Here is an 18078-nt window from a genome sequence, read left to right on the forward strand (position 1 = left end):
AAATAGGTAATGGCTATATTTTTATTTTAAAAGTTTAATAAAGGTAAGACTGTTCTGGCAAATAGCAAGTAGCTATTGACTTATTCTGGGATAATTAAAATTTATTGATCCATAAGTTAGCCTCTAGTCAATAAACCTCAAAATATACCTCAAAAACTAAAATTCATTAGGTTTTTATTATGAACATAAATTTGAAAAGAACATTTCTTTGGAAAGAGTAAGAGAAACATGAAAAATATTGAGATTATGGAAAAAAGCTATGATATAATTTTCTGGAAATTCAGAAGAGTAAGTAAACCTTAAAAAACCAAATACTGTTAATTAGTTGAAAGCTACTCTTAGTGTTGTACTCATACTTAAGAAAACAGTTCTTTTATGAGATGTTTTTGTTAGTTATACTTTTAAAATAGATTTTTAACAAATCAGGAATATAAGTGTTTTGGTAAAAAAAAAAAGACAAAAGTCAATCCTCAGTTTTCTACTCAGAGGCAGTCACTCTTACCAGTTTCCTGCATATCCTTTCGGAGATATTTTATACATGTATGAACACGTATGTGTAGATAGCTTCTTTTTTAATCACAATGGCTGCTCATTACACATACTCTTCTACATTTTGCTGTTGCTTCTTTTGTTTGTTGTTTTGCTTACCACTCCATCTTAAGAGACTGTTCTATGTCCGTGGCAGTGAAAAAAAGTCATGCTACTGAGCTGTATAGAAGTACCCTACTTTATATAGTTTCCTACTCATGGTCCAGATTTTCTAGTTTTACTGTAATTTCATCTATAGAAAACTAACACATACAATATAGGCTCATTAAAAAAATCTGAACCAGGACTATAACTGTTTCAATGATGTCATCTTATTCCAAGCATAAGGCTGCGATAAAGTTTATTTTCTTAAGTAGTTTGGTTCTAAAGCCCATTAATCTACCATAAAGTGCATCTGCTGGTATGCTGGTAAACTGGCTCTGAGGTAGAGAGGGGTTGGGGAAGCCCTGTTTATGGTACTTGCCAATTTTCATGGAGTAGATTCTCCCACCATAACTGATTTCAGTGTGACTTCACTGAATAGAGATGCAGAGTCAGCTCATGAGGTGGCATAAGCTGGTTTCGGCACTCAATACATTCGATCGAGATGTTTAATAAAGAATGATGAAGTTGGTATTTTCAGAGGGAATGTAACAAGCAGGGGACCCCACTGGTTACATATTCATAGATAAATTCACCATTTCTCTTTGGTTATTTTCTCATGTTGATATTTGTCTAGCATATTTTTCCCTATGAAATTTAAATGTTAGTGAATACTTTTATCACCTAATTTAAAAAGAATAGAATCAATCTATAAATTTAAATAAAAATGAACAAAGATTATTTAAGGATTTAGAATTAAATGCTGTATTATGAAATGAATGTATTCTGTTAATAAGGATAAAAATACCTACCGTTCGTTTACCATATGCTCGGCACTGTGTTAAGTGTATTTCACCCTCAGATGCAGAAATTGAGTCTTGGAGAGGACAAGGACTGGCTCCTAGTCTTGCAGTCAGCCAGCAATGGAGCTGAGTTTTTAGCCTACATCTATTTAACTCCAAAATTTGTGCCCAACCACTGTGGGATATATAGTACTTCTCAAGTAATTTATTTAAAAGATCAGTGCTTTATACAAAGATTTAGTATCCTGAAATTTTGAATTTATAACTAGTAAATGGAAGAGCAGTTTATTTAAGCAGAATATGTATAAATCCCTAATTAGTTAACCTGCTGTTTTTCTCATAGGATTGAATTTGTTCTTCATGAAAAATGTCTGAGACCGTTTATGTAAGTATGTTTAGTCATTTAAAGTTTGCCATAAGCAAATTAAGGATGGGCACTCATGGGAACACAGCAGGAATATGAGAGAGTTTAAAAGACATCACTGTATCTATAATTCAGAGTTAGCAGTGTCTTTACCAAATCAGTTCAAGCAAGGACATTACCTTCGAGGGACATTGTGAGGGTATGGAATGACAATTAGCTGGGAATTTGGAATGATTGCAGTCCACTCTTGTTTTCGTATAGACTGGAAGAAGAATTTAAGAACATTTAACATTTAGCACATTTAAAAAACACAATTACTATTCTAAATAAATAAGCAAAAATGTAGCTTCTTTGAGAAATTCAAATTCTAGGTATGGATGAAGCTATGTTTACCAGTATTAAGCCAAAAATAAGGCTTTTGTGCCATCTGTTGGAAAATTTTCTCATCTTTTCAAGGAAAGATTATATTTGTGTTTTATGAATTCATTCATTCAACAAATATTTATCAGACACTTATGTAGCAGGCACTGTTCAAAGGGTTATGTACAAATGCTGCTTGGAGCTAAAATTCAAGTTAAGGGGAAACTGACAATAAACAAAGCAAGTAAAATAATATGATTATACATATTATATAAATAATACACATATGTATAATAGTATTTATGTTAGTAAAATATTTATGTGCATGTTAGGTGGTGAAAAATGTTAGGATGAAAAAGCAGGATAGATGGATAGGTGAGGTTTATGGGCGAGGAGAGGGAAAAACTACACGGTATCTTAAAATCATGATGTGCTCTATGTAAGATAAACTTAGGTCACTACCAATACATTTTTCTTTATTCTTTAAAGGGAATAAAAATATTTGATTTATTTAAATTAAAATTCAATTACATTCAAATTATTTAATTTAAATACTTAAATAGTGAATATTAAAACATAGATTAATTGTAAACAAAATGAATTTTCACTCACTTTTTCTCCAGATGGACGGGGAATACCAACATACAGATGGTCAAGAAAATTTGCGCTCCGACCTAAACCAAGCACGTTGTATGGTAGTTGGAGAGCTAAATGTGCGGATTGGCTGAGTTGACCAGCTAGAATTATTCAATTAAAAAAAACCATTAAAAACATCTCTGGAAACATTGCTCCCATCAAATATTAAAATGATAAAATGTTAAAAATTTAGGTACTGGAACATATCATGTTTCAAAATGTGAAATGAAACATAGGACATTAATATTAATGATTCACTTTTTTCTTGTTCTGAGACATGGTCTCACTCTGTCACCCAGGCTGCAGTGCAGTTGCACTGCACTGAGCCTTGACCTCTCAGGCCCGAGCTATCCTCCTTCCCAGCCTCCCAAGTAGCTGAGACCACAGGCATGTGCTACCAGGCTCGGCTAATTTTTAAATATTTGTGGAGATGGGGTCTTACTATGTTGCCCGGCCTCCAACTCCTGGGCTCAAGTGATTCCCCTGCCTTGGCCTCTCAAAATGCTGGGATTACAGGCATGAGCCACCATGCTCAGCCAATGATTCACTTTTTAAAGAAAACAGATTTACTGAGATATAATTCACATACCATACACATCACCCATTTAAAGTGTACAGTTAAGTGGTTTTGAGTATATTCAAAGAATTGTTCAGCCATCACCACAATCTAATCTTAGAACATTTTTATCACTTGAGAAGTAACTCCATACACATTAGTAGTCATGTCTGTTTCCAGCCCACACACTTCCAACTGTATGTAATCACTAATCTGCTTTCTGACTCTATAGATTTGTCTATTCTGAAGATTTCATATAAATTGCAATCATACAAGGTGGTCTTTTGTGACTGGCTTCTTTCGCTTAGCATGTTTTCAAGGTTCATCTATATGGTAGCATGTTTCCGTACTTTATTACTGTTAACTTGCCAAATAATAAATACTCCACTTTGTTATATATACATTTTGTTTCATTAATTAATTTCATTAATTGATGGACATTTCAGTCATTTCCATTTTTGGTTACTAAGAATAATACTGCTGTGAACATTCATATACAGGGTTTATTTTTGTATTTACTCTTGTTTTCCTTTCTCTTGATTATGTAGCTAAGAGTGTTTAACATCATTGGGAACTAACTAACTGTTTCCAAAGTACCTGCACCATTTTATGTTCCCACCAGCAATGGATAATGGTTCAAATTTTTCCACATCCTCAGTGACACTTTTTATTGTGTCTTTTGTATTACAGCCATGCTCGTGGTTGTGAAGTGGTATCTCATTGTAGTTTTTACTTGCATTTCCCAAATGACTAATAGTCGTTAGCCATGAAAATGGTCAATAAACACATGAAAGATGCTCACTACACACACACACACACACACACACACACACACACACACACACACACATCAATTAAGTAAAGCATCTGGCCCTGTAGGCATATTTTCTGTTGTCTTTTTTTTTTTTTTTTGAGACGGAGTCTCACGCTGTTGCCCAGGCTGGAGTGCAGTGGCGTGATCTCGGCTCACTGCAAGCTCCGCCTCCTGGGTTCCCGCCATTCTCCTGCCTCAGCCTCCTGAGTAGCTAGGACTACAGGCGCCCGCCACCGCGCCTGGCTAATTTTTTGTATTTTTAGTAGAGACGGGGTTTCACTGTGGTCTCGATCTCCTGACCTTGTGATCCACCCGCCTCGGCCTCCCAAAGTGCTGGGATTACAGGCTTGAGCCACCGCGCCCGGCCTTTTTTTTTTTTTTTTTTTTTTAAAGAAATGTGTATTAGCCTACTTTCCTGTTTCTTTGTATGGCTTATAATTTTTGTTGAAAACTGGACTTTTAAGATAATATCGATAACTGTGGTATCGCTTAACCCCACCCAAGGATTTGTTGTTTTTGTTACTGTTTGTTTAGTGACTTTTTTTTTTCATTTAGTGAATTCTGTGGATTCTGTATTCCCTGCAGTGGTTGTCCCCAAGGTCTTTTTAATTTTTAAAGTTTTTATTCTACATCTGGCTTCCTACTTGGCATATCTAGGTCAGTATTATTTAGTGGTCAGCCAGTGATTTGTTGTAAGATTTCCTTAAATCTCTTGCCTGTACATCTTCCACCCTTTGTCAAAGTGACTTGTGTGTGAAGGCATGCCTTCAAAGTTCAGATGGTTTAAAGGACAACCTTAGTTTTCATTTCCTGCTTATGCAGGGCTTCATGGTGAAGCAGAAGGGAGCTGAGTATTTGAATGAGGTGTTTTCCTTTCTAGGAATTTGCAGTCTTCTAGATCCCCAAGAATATGCTGTAGCTTTTTAAAGCTGCCTATGTTTTCCAGTTTTCTAAGAATTCCTCTTATATTTTGACCAGTTCTTGTTTCCTCCACCTTTAATCACAGGCTTAGGTAGCTGAGATGTTGCCAGCAGATTACTGTTGTTTTTGGTAATGCCCTAGTCAAATGAAATAGCCAAGATGCTGAGAATGAAGATTTTCCAGGGAGTTGCTAGTCCAAAATGTTGATAGTAATAGGGATGGAGATTTTCATGCAGCTCCAAGGAGGTCAGTCATATCCATTGGCTGTGAAGCCGCTGGCTTTCCATGGCTACTGCACTACTCAGTTGAGAAGGGAGGCAGGATGGGAATAGCTCCAAGTTAAAAATGCCATAGATTCAGTGTCTTATCAAGGATCAGTAGTTTTCCTTGGAATAGACAATATTCAGTCCATTGTGTGGCTTTCGTTAATTTCCAGAGTTCTGAAATGGTGGATACTATATGGTTGGCCAATATTTTTGTTGTTCTTTTTGGGGGCTCTGGGAGAGCAAGTTTGTGTGGTCCTCACACTGCCATTCCAATAGTCAGTCTTTCCCTGTTGTAATTCACTTTTATAGAATGTATGTATTTTCTAGGTATTTTTCTACGTGCTTAAACTTAACATTTAAATGACAAAATTAATATATAAATATTTTAATATTCAAGGGGACTCTGCTAAACATCACTAATGTTATCCAAAAATATGCAAACACTGGCAAGTATATTTACCTGATTATTTATATAGTTCTTAAGTTGGAAACAGTAAGGTATAATGAAAAGGAACATGAATTTAAGGATAGGCATTAACAATGTGTATGAAACTGAAAAGCAGTATAGTGAACAGCATGGGCTGCAGAATTAGTTCACCTGATTGAAAGATAATGTTTAAAAGTAGAGTACCTCACATAGTAAATAATCATGTTAGCTATCTTTATTAAGATAAAATTTATTGGCCGGGCGCGGTGGCTCAAGCCTGTAATCCCAGCACTTTGGGAGGCCGAGGCGGGCGGATCACAAGGTCAGGAGATCGAGACCACAGTGAAACCCCGTCTCTACTAAAAATACAAAAAATTAGCCGGGCGCGGTGGCGGGCGCCTGTAGTCCCAGCTACTCAGGAGGCTGAGGCAGGAGAATGGCGGGAACCCGGGAGGCGGAGCTTGCAGTGAGCCGAGATCGCGCCACTGCACTCCAGCCTGGGCAACAGCGTGAGACTCCGTCTCAGGAAAAAAAAAAAAAAAAAAGATAAAATTTATTCTTACAGAGTAGAATTAAAAATTAAACACAGGCCGTTTATGCCTGTAATCCCAGCACTTTGGGAGGCCAAGGCAGGTGGATTGCTTGAGCTCAGGACTTTGAAACCAGCCTGGGCAATGTGGTGAAACCCCGTCTCTACAAAAAATACAAAAATTAGTCAGGCACGGTGGTGCATGCCTGTAGTCCCGGTTACGTGGGAGCTGACATGGGAGAATCACCTGAGCCTGGGGAGGTTGAGGCTGTAGTGAGCCGTGATTGTGCCACTGCACTCCAGCCTGGGAGACAGAGTGAGACCCTGTCTCAAAAACAAACAAACAAACAAACCCAAAATTAAGCACAAGCTGATTTCATGACACTACTAGCAAAGACTGACTTAACAGAAGTAAACCAAAAATAAAATTCTAACTGTTGGACCCTCCCCTCAGGCACTCAGAAGTTAACCTGAAAAACTAGTTCAGGCCATGATGGGAAGTGAGGGTCAGATATGCCTCATTATACTCTCCTTTCTGTTGGAATTCAGGCACAGCTGACCAGCATTAACATCAATACAAAGCCCTTAAGACTGACAGAAAAGACTGTTTAAGGCTGATAAGAAGCATTTACAATCTACTCTCTCTGAAGCCTGCCACCTGAAGCCTTCATCTTCATGATAAAACCTTGGTCTCCACAACCCCTTATATTAAAAGACTTAAAGTTTGACTCTTTTTGTCTACATGACATCAAACTAGGCTTCTGTTTTCCTCTTTATACTATTAAAATTGCCTATGCAATAAGCAAGCTTAAAAGTATTAAGGAGAATAATCAAAGTAAAATTATCCAGCAACTTAAAATGAAGAGATAATCATTATTACATTTTAGCATACTTTTGGTCACATACTTTTCTTCTCCAAGGCAAGTGCATGCACAAATACATTTTAGCATAGTTTAGTACTATTTTCACTCAGTATTATTTATGAGTATTTAGTCATCATGAAAATTCTTGAAAAATAAATAAGCAGAGAGAAAAATGATGGAAACACCAAAATCCCATTAAGAGAAAGCCAAAGGAAACACAGTGAAAAGACATGTATTAGTATGTATACGTCTAAAATTATTTTTCTAAAGTGATATCTACCCAAACATTACAAAAATATAATTTTTCTGCCTATATAATATCTTATTTAAAAATTAATTCCTTATTGTTGGAAATAAAGGAATTTTCCTAATCCTTCACTATTAAAAAAAAAAGCTTCAGTGAACAACTCTGCAAATCAATATTTGTTTGCACCCAGATTAGTTTGTTTGATTCCTATATACAGAACACTGGATCAAAGAGTAGTAAGTTTAAAACTTATTGTTAAATATAGAAACCCTGTTTCCTAAAGAGAGGGTGCATCACTTTACATTTCCATTAGCTTTCAATGAAAGCATCCATTTCAATCCATTCTTATTTTCTAATTGAGCTGTAATTCAATTAACTATTTTAACAATTTACTATTTTAATAAAGTGTAAAATCAAATGGCCTTTAGTGTATTTGCAATGTTGTGCAACTATCAATTCTCTCTCGTTTGCAAACTTTTTCATCATCCTATACCAACACCCTGTACCGGTTAAGTAATTACTTCCCCTTTTCTCTTCCCCCAGTAACCTCTAATCTGCTTTCATTCTCTATGGATTTGTCTACTCTAGACACCTCATATAAAAGGTACCATACATGTGACCAACTGTGTCTGGCTTCTTTCACTTAGCATAATGTTTTCAAGGGTCATATAAGTTATAGTATCATTACTTCATCTGTTTTTTATGGAAAAATAGTATTCCATTTTATGTATATACTTTGATTTGTTTATCCATCCAGCTATTGATGGATGTTTGGGTCATTTCTACCTTTTGGCTATTATTAGTAGTGCTGCTATGAACATGGATGTACAAATACCTCTTTGAGACCCTGCTTTCAATTCTTTTGAGTATATATTAAGAAGTAGAAATCCTGGATCATATGGTGATTCTAGGTTTAATTTTTTGAGGAATGGCCACATTGTTTTTCACAGCAGCTGCACCATTTTACATTCCCACCAGGAATGTATGAGGGTTCCTATTTTTCACAGCCTTGCTGACATGTCATTTTCAGTCTTTTTAATTAAAACCATCTTAGTGGTTTTGAAGTCTGGTTTTGATTTGCATTTCCTTCATGACCGATTATGTAGGACATCTTTCACTTTGGGATTCTTTGGAGAAATGTCTAGTCCTTTGTCCATTTTATAATTGGACTGTTTGTGTTTTTGTTGTTGAATTGTAAACATTCTTTTTATAGTCTGGATACTAGAACCTTATCAGAGATAAGATTTGCAAATATTTTCTCCCTTTTCAGTTTGTTGAAAAGAAAAAAAAAATTTCTTTTGAGACAGGCTCTTGCTCTGTCACCCAGGCTGGAGTGCAGCAGCACAATCCTGGCTCACTGGAGCCTTCATCTCCTGGGTTCCAGTGATCCCAGCTCAGCTTCCTGAGTAGGCTGGGAGCACAGGCCTGTGCCACTGCCTCTGGCTAATTAAAACTTTTTTTTTTTTTTAAGAGACAAGCTCTCATTACATTGCCCATGCTGGTCTCAAATTCCTGGGCTCAAGCGATCCTTATGCTGTGGCCTCCCAAAGTTCTGGGATTACAGGCATAAGCCACTGCACCTGGCTAAAAATGTTTTTTAATGCAAAAAAGCTTTACATTTTTGCAGAATCTAATCTATTTTTAAATTTTGTTACTAGTGCTTTTGGTGTCAAATCTAACAATCCATTGTCAAATCTGAGGAAATGCAGATCTATTTCTATGTTTGCTTCTAAGAATTCTGTATCACTTATATTGAGGTCCTTGATCCATGCATGAGTTAATTATTATATATGAGTTATGATCCATGAGTTAATTATTATATATGAGTTAATTATTTTATATGGAGTCCCGCTTCATTTTTTTTTTTTTTTGCATGTCATTATACAAATGTTCTCGTATGATTTGTTGAAGGCACTCTTCTTTCTCCACTGAGTGGTCTTGGTACTCCTGTCAAAAATTAATTTGCCATAGATGTTTGGATTTATTTATGGTCTCTCAGTTCTATTCCATTGGCTTATATGTCTATCTATATGTCTATCTTTATGCCAGCACTATGCTTGTTGATTACTGTAGCTGCGTAGTAAGTTTTGAATTTGGAAAGTATAAGTCCTCTCAGCTTTGTTTTTGTTTTCCAGTATTGTTTTGGCTTTTTGAGGCCCTTTACAGTTCCATATCAATTTGAAGGTTGGCTTTTTATTTCTGCAAACAGACCACTTGAATTTGTAGATTGTTTTGGGGAATATTGCTATCTTAAAGTTTTCCAATCCATGAATATGGGATGCCTTTCCATTTATTAGATTTTCTTTAATTTCTCTCAGCAATGTTTTTAGTTTTCAGTGGATAATCTTTCAATTTCTTGCTTAAATATATTCCTAGGTGTTTTACTCTTCTAAATGTTGCAAATTGAACAATTTTTTCTTTTTTAAAAATTTCTTTGCTGGTGTATGGAAACAACTGATTTTTGGGTGTTGATCTTGTTCCCTATAACTTTGCTGAATTTGTTTATTAGCTGCAGTAGTATTTTTTTTTAGTGAGTTATATGAGATTTTTCTGTATACAGAATCATGTCATCTGCAAATAGAAATCATTTTGCATCTTCCTTTCCAATTTAGAAGTTTTTATTTCTTTTTCTGGCCGAATTGCTAAGTGTAGGAATTCCAGTAAAAAGGTGAAGAGGAGGAGTGAAAGTGGGCATCCTCATCTTCTTCCTGATCTTAGAAGAAATGCTTTCAGCTTTTCATGATACAAGATGATATTAGGTGTGATTTTTCTTATAACTGCCCTTTATGATGTTAAGGAAGTTCCCTTCTATTCCTAGTTTGCTGAGTGTTTTCATTATAAAAGGATGTTGAGTTTTGTCAAATTATTTTTAGTATCTATTGAAATGATCATGTATTATTTTTCCCTTAGTTCTATTAATGCCATGTATTACACTGATTGACTATCTTATGGTGAACAATCCTTGTATTCCTGGGACAAATCCCATTTGGTCATAATATATAAACACTTTTAATGTGCTGTTGGATTTGCTTGGTAGTATTTTGTTGAAGATTTTTGTATCAATATTCATATAGGATATATTGGTCTGTAGCTTTCTTGTGGTATCTTTGTCTGGGTTTGGTATGAGAGTAATGCTGGCCTCACAGAATGTGTTAGGAAGTATTTGCTCTTCTAGTTTTTGTAAGCGTTTCAATAACAGTGATGAAATTCTTCTTTAAATTGTTGGTAGAATTTCACCAGTGCAGCCACCTGGTCCTTGAGTTTTCTTTTTCAAGAGGTTTTCCATTACTGATTCAATCTCTTTACTTGTTACAGGTCAGTTGACATTGTCTATTTCCTCTTGGGTCAGTTTTGAATTGTCTGTGTTTCTAGGAAACACTTTTTTTTTTTTTTGAGACAGAGTCTTGCTCTGTTGTCCAGGCTGGAGTACAATAGTGTGATCTTGACTCACTGCAACCTCTACCTCCTGTGTTCAAGTGATTCTACTGTCTCAGTCTCCCGAGTAGCTGGGATTACAGGCATGCATCACCACACTCAGCTGATTTTTGTATTTTTAGTAGAGACGGGGTTTCACTATGTTTGCCAGGCTGATTTCAAACTCCTGACCTCAGGTGATCTGCCTGCCTCAGCCTCCCAAAGTGCTGGGATTACAGGCACATCTTTGATTCATCTAGATTATCTTTTTTTTTTTTTTTTTTTGAGACAAGGTCTTACTCTGCCACACAGGCTGGGGTGCAGTGGCACAATCATGGCTCACTGCAGCCTTGAACTCCTGGGCTAAAGCCTCCTGAGTAGCTAGGACTATGGGTGCCTGCCACCACACCTGGCTAAGTTTTAAATTTTTTTGTAGAGACAAGGACTCACTGTGTTGCCTAGGCTGATCTCAAACTCCTGGCCTCAAGCATTCTTCATGCCTTGGCCTCTCAAAGTGTTGGGATTATAAGTATGAGCCACTGTGCCTGGCCTAGATTGTCTAATTTGTTGATATGCAGTTGTTCATAGTATTATCAATCCTTTTAATTTATATAAGGTCAGTAGCAAAGTCCCATTGTTCATTTCTGATTTTAGTTATTTGCCTTTTCCCTTTTGTTTACAACTCAGTTTAGCTAATAGATTGTCAATTTTGTTGATCTTTTCAAAGAACCAACTTTCGATTTCTGTGATTATTATTCTCTATTTCATTGATCTCTGCTGAAATCTTTATTATTTCCATCCTCCTGCTGGCTTTGAGTTTAGTTTGGTCTTCTTTTCAAGTTCCTTATGGTATAAAATTAAGTTGCTGATTTGAGATCTTTGTTTTTTTAACATTGCATTTACAGCCATAAAGTCCCTCTGAGTACTGCTTTCGCTTCATCCAGTATGTTTGGTTTGGTTTTGTTTGTGTTTTGTTTTTAGTTATCTCAAGATATTTTTTAGTTTTGCTGATATATGTCTTATCTTCCTTAAGTTAACCATTCATGCAAAGTAGTGGCTGGATTACCTAAATACTCAGAGAGCATATAAAACATATTATATGAATAGTTTTGTGTCTGCTTGCTAATGAATGTTTATTTCATTAATGTCTTTATTTGCACAGAATTTGGTTAGAGATTTTCTTTTATGTTTACTGATAGTAAGAAAAGTAGTTACTTTTCTTGGTAAAAATTGGTAACTACATTCTTTGATGGCTACAGTTATTGTAGCCATCAAAGAATGTAAGACTTATATGTAACTAACTTGACTTAAGTTAGTCCCCAACACTCCCAAATGTATAATTCCAGTATAGACTGCCAATCTCTGAACTCTAGGCTCTCATATCAAACTAAATGCTAAACATCAATATTTTCATGTCTAACACATATTACCAAATTAATATATTCAAAACGTAATCTCTGGGGCTGGGTGTGGTAGCTCACACCTGTAATCCCAGCACTTTGGAAGGCTGAGGTGGGTGCATCACCTGAGGTCAGGGGTTTGAGACCAGCCTGGCCAACAGGGCGAAACCCTGTCTCTACTAAAATGTACAAAAAAATTAGCCAGGCGTGGTGGCGCATGCCTGTAGTCCCAACTACTCGGGAGGCTGTGGCAGGAAAATCACTTGAACCCGGGAGGCGGAGGTTGCAGTGAGCCACAATCGCACCACTGCACTCTAGCCTGGCCAACAAAGTGAGACTCCATTTCAAAACAAAACAAAACAACACAACAACAAAAAAACCCCCATAATCCCTGATTTTATTCCCCCTACCTGCTCCATCTCAGTTATGGCCACTCCAACTTTCCACTTGGTCATGCCAGCAACCCTATAGTTATAATTATAGGCCTCTCTTTTTCTTGTATCCTATATTCAATCTGCCAAGAAATTGAATATATATCTACAATTTAAAATGTGTACATACTCTAGACACTCATTTCTATTTCTACTGCTATCACCTTGGTCCAAGCCACCACCAACTTTTGCCTGAATTATTCTTATTATTTACCCCAAATAGTTATGTTCCTAAACTGAAGTATGATAATAGCTTCTAGTTAGTTTCCTTGCTTTAACTGTTGTTCCTCCTATAGTCCGCAGTTTCACTCAGAATACAATCTTTTCCTATGTCCTACTTAGCGTACACTCTCCACCTCCCATTTAACTGTGGCTTCATTTTCTACTCTGTAACCTCCCTCTTTCATTCTGCTGTAACTTACTGGCCTCTTCACTGTTCCTTGGAAATTCTAGGAGTGCTTATATCTTAGGGCCTTTGCACTGGCTTTCTTCTTTGCCTGGAATAGCCTTCCAAAGATAACTACATGTCTAACTCCCTTACCTTCTTCAAATCCTTGTTCAAATGGCATGTTTTCAGAGAGGCTTGCTCTGATAATCCTACATACAATCGAAGGCCCTCTGGCCCAGCAATCCCAATCGCTTTTACTCTGCTTTATTCCCTCTTCCTCCCACCCACAGTACTTAACACTGGCTAACACTAGAAAGTATTAAATAACTTACTTACTATGCCAATTGTCTGTCTTCCCCCACTAGAATGCAATCTCTATGAGGGCTGAGATTTGAGTCTGTTTTATTCACTTTTATATTCTAAGAGCCGAGAACAGGTCTGGTATATATTAGCCACTCAATATATTTTTGTTAAATTAATGAATAATTGAAAGAAATTTTAATCCCCCAAATGTGTCAGACCTAACACTTGTAACATATTCCAGTTGAAATAAGGTATTACACAACAAAAAAATACTACATCAATTTATACCACATAAATATTAGCACATCATGATTGTCTACCCAAAGGTGAAGTATCTGTGATACGTTTTTAATATTTTATAATACATTAAAGGCATTTGTGATATCAGACACTCCAACCACCAGATTCAAATGCCTGTGTTCTTTTGTCCAGGCTTGCATTATAGTCTGATTTTCCAATATACTTCAAGTACATGTTATTTATATAATTTAAAAAAAATAACAGTTTTCACCGGGCGTGGTGGCTCATGCCTATAATCCCAGCACTTTGGGAGACTGAGCCGGGTGGATCACTTGAGGTCAGGAGTTCGAGACCAGCCTGACCAACATGGTGAAATGCCGCTTCTACTAAAAACACAAAATTAGCTGGGCATGGTGGCACATGCCTGTAATCCCAGCTACTTGGGAGGCTGAGACAAAAACTATCACTTGCTTTCCTTTGCTGCTAGTCTAACTGCATTGCTAATAGGGTTTCTCATACATCTTCATCTCTTCATCTTCTTTTTTTTTAAACAGAGATGGGGGTCTTGCTCTGTCACCCAGGCTGGAGTGCAGTGGTGTGATCATAGCTTACTGTAGCCTTGAACTCCTGGGCTCAAGTGATCCTCTCGCCTTATCCTCCAGAGTAGCTGGGAGTATAGGTACATGACATCATATCTGGCTAATTTATTTTTGTTTTTTAAATGTTTTAAGGGAAGAAGTCTCACTATCTTGCCCAGGCTGGTTTTGAGCTCTGAGCTACAAGTGATCCCCCCACTTCAGCCTCCTGAGTAGCTGGGATTACAGGTGTGAGTCACATCACCAGGCTGATGTATCTATTAAAATCTTCTCAGCTACAATTATCATACTCCCTTGTTTCTAAATGCCAACTTGGGGTAATAATTTGTGTTATTTAATGTGATGAGGCTCATTATAAATGTATATCAAATCAGATGATCTAGCCAGAAAAAAGTCTAGCAATTAAATTGGAGTTTATGGTCTACTCTGATAATGCGATTATTTCCTTGATATGTTTCAAAAAAGTGTGTCATGTATCAAACAACTGACATGTAAACTTTTAGAAAAGAATATGTATGTTAGATGCTGCATATACATATTGTGATTCTATATATATCAATTAACATAAGGTGATTTTAATGACTTTTTATTTAAATATTTGTTTTGCTCTGAGAACCCAATGCCCTGAATATTCTGGATAACAGAAGATCATAGTTGTTATACTAATTTCTAGTAATATCCTAGGGACCACCTTTTAAATAAAAATTATCAACTAGGCTAGAATATTGGCCGAAGAAAGCAAGTGATGAAATGTATTATAGCAGTGATGATTTTTAACATTTAAATTAATTGCTGAAGTATTTAGCTATTTGGATAACTAATTCCTATAACATAGAGTACAGTAATTGCTAAGAGGTTATTTATTGTTAACAGGATAAACTTAATTGTACAATATCATATTATAATTTGACCCCCAGAATTCAGAAGTGAAAACAAAAAAGGACAAAATAGATTTTGAATGTAAAAATAAGCCAAAGGATATTATGACTGAGAATAAAAATATTAACATTTAATTTTAAAATTTGGAGATGTTTTAGGCTATAGTCACTTGACATTTAAGACACTTGTTAAATCATACAGCTTATCCTCTTATTTTTCTGTTTTAAAATTCACTGACTTTAATTAAATGGATGGTTACCCACATAGAAAAAAGAACAGAGCAGCTGGTCCCTGCCTGATGGTAAAATCTTCTCCTGGCCTGTACAACTAAGGCACACCATTTTACTTGGACTTTGGGAATATCTAGTTTCCAATGTGAGTGAATTCTGTGACAAAATTACAAATGCAAGACCTGTGTTACTTTAGTGTCACTATATAAATGCTCCTGGTTTTAAAACAGTCTTACTTAGTGCTCAGCATAAAGAGAAGAAATAAGCTGTCTTCACCGAAAGCCATAATCCATGAGAGAAGTAGTTACAATACCTTTTAAAAGTATGTGGTGGTACTAGGATCTCTAGAATGTGGCTCCAGAAAGATCTCAAATTACCCTAAGTGAATAGTATATGGGGAATTTGTGAGGCTCCATGCTCAAATGCTGAGTTCTTACATTTTGGAAGTTAGGATCATCACTGTTCATGGAAAACTTCTTAAAACAACGGTTGTCCTCTTTTCCTGAAAGTTGAGTTATGATTGTGAATAAAGGAATCCACTGACTGTTACTCCTTTGGCGTATTTTAAATTATATCTGAACTCAGTTTATAGATAGCTGATAGGATGAAGTGATGAAATATGTGGTAGACAGAAAAATGTTTCATTAAAAGAGGTGCTTAGGTACTTCCAGTCTAGGTAATTATTCATTTTCATGCTCTATTCCTGGGGAATACAGCATAGTGGCTGGCACACAGTAGGCACTTAGTAGAGATGTCTGCTGTAATAAACTGAAGGTTTGGGAGTAAATAAATTTGTACAGTCGTTTAACTTTAGTTTCCCTTGAGGTCTTATAATATGCCATGTCAATGATCACTGTGGAAGACATCCACTTGAGCTTTGAATAATAACATGATATCAGCTTACCTAATGGGGCTTGAACAAATGTGTAGGGAACACAGGAGACTTGTAAATATGGTATTATGGGAAACACATGGGATTTGGATGCCAAAGGTATGTACTTCAACACTGATTTATTTGATCTTTAGTAATCCCTTGACCCCCTTGAGCCTTAGTTTGTGTATTCATTCATCTAAACATTTAGTGAATGTACACTGTATGCCTTTACACAGATGAGAGACAAACCTTGATCTGGAGATGCTTAAAGGTACAAAAAGGAAAATAGAATGGAATGTTTCCTCATTTGTAGAATTAGAATAACTATACCAAACAGCATCATCTACTGCATGGACTCAGTGAAGAAATTACCAGATGATAGTACTTAACTTCTAATGTATTATAAAAGTGCTTTGTAAACTACAAAGCAGTGCAGTGGCGCTATCTTGGCTCACTGCAACCTCCGCCTCCTGGGGTTCAAGCGATGCTCCTGACTCAGCCTCCTAAGAAGCTGGAATTACAAGTGTGCGCCACCACACCCAGCTAATTTTTGTATTTTTAGTAGAGACAGGGTTTTGCCATGTTGGCCAAGCTGGTCTCGAACTCCCGACCTCAGTGATCCACCTGCCTCAGCGTCCTAAAGTGCTGGGATTACAGGCGTGAGCCACCACACCCAGCCCCATAAAAGGTTTTTAATGGAAGTTGTAATTTCTTTTTTGGAATAAATGAAGAAACTTGGAACCCTGGTTCAAGCTCTGTCAACCTACTTCCTAGTTATAAATTTAGAATGTGAGTAGTTTTTGTGTCTCTTCTTTTGTGTTAAATTGGTATATAATTCACATACCACAAAACCCACCAGTTTAAAGTGTACAATTCAGTGGTTTTTAGTACACCGACAAGGCTGTGCAACTGACACCAATTCCAGAATATTTTCATTACCACAAAAACAAACCCCATACCCAAGAGCAGTTACTTCCCATTTCTTCCTCCCTCCAGCCCCTGGTAACCACTACTGTCCTTTCTACCTCTATGAAGTTGCATATTCTGGACCTTTCATATAAATAAAGTTGGACAATATGTGGCCTTTTGTGTCTGGTTGTATTCTCTTAGAATAGTTTAGCATGGTTCATCATATTGTTGCACGTTTCATGTTTTTGTGACTGAATAATATTCCACTGTATGGATATACCATATCTGTGGTTTATCCATTCATCAGTTTGTGGGCATTTGGTCTGTTTCCACTTTTTGGGCAATTATGAATAATGCTGCTATGAACATTCATGTACAAGTTTTTATGTGGACATGTTTTCTGTTCTCTTGGGAATATACCTAGGAGTGGAATTTTGAGTCATATGCTAACTTTGTGTTTAATTTTTTGAAGAACTGAGTAGTCTGATTTTGTTAACTGCTTTTCTAACCTTAATTCACAAAAGCCTCTAATGAAGGAATGGTAAAAAGCCATTGCAAATGCATGTGAAAAATAATGCAAAGGGAAACAATAAAAGAAATCCACACAGCTCCCATAAAACCAAACTGTATTAGGTGTTATTGCTTGTGGAGTTCCAATTTAATGGTAGGTGTTCCTTTTGAGTTGCATTAGGGTAGTCAACTTTTCTGAGGTTATGTGCAATTATGTTTCAGCTGTCATCCTCTGGATTAAAAAAAAAAAATCCCCCAGGTTCCAAAGTGAACAATGTTGTATAAATGAGCTAAATGGGAAAGCCTGACTTATGACTTAGTGCACTCAATTTTCCATGTTGGAGATCTGTACCTCTCTGAGAGGGAAACCAATGGTCATTTCACTTATAAGAGACCTTTTTTTAGTAGGAAGGAAAAAAAAAGAAAAAAAGACAAGGGAGCAAAACTGCTTAGTTCTGAGACATGGATAAAAGATGCTTAACTACTTT

The 18078-nt window shown here is 36.4% G+C and overlaps 1 protein-coding gene and 1 long non-coding RNA gene across 3 annotated transcripts in view; one reads left to right on the top strand and one right to left on the bottom strand.

Annotated features, from left to right (window-relative positions):
• LOC105492224 (uncharacterized) overlaps positions 1-18078 on the top strand; it is a 42998-nt gene that overhangs the window by 16449 nt on the left and 8471 nt on the right. For both annotated transcript variants that reach the window (XR_011616413.1, XR_011616414.1), the window contains one exon: positions 1777-1818. This is a non-coding gene — a long non-coding RNA (uncharacterized lncRNA). The remainder of the gene's footprint in view (positions 1-1776; positions 1819-18078) is intronic.
• Positions 1-18078, bottom strand: part of LOC105492223 (integrin alpha FG-GAP repeat containing 1) — a 294233-nt gene that overhangs the window by 4450 nt on the left and 271705 nt on the right. The window contains exons 15-16 of the mRNA XM_011759246.3: positions 2770-2894; positions 1977-2059 (exon numbers count right to left, since the gene is read on the bottom strand). Of these exons, the coding sequence (XP_011757548.1) occupies positions 1977-2059; positions 2770-2894 (208 nt within the window). The remainder of the gene's footprint in view (positions 1-1976; positions 2060-2769; positions 2895-18078) is intronic.

The sequence above is a fragment of the Macaca nemestrina genome, chromosome 18, assembly GCF_043159975.1.
Source record: "Macaca nemestrina isolate mMacNem1 chromosome 18, mMacNem.hap1, whole genome shotgun sequence".
NCBI lineage: Eukaryota > Metazoa > Chordata > Mammalia > Primates > Cercopithecidae > Macaca > Macaca nemestrina.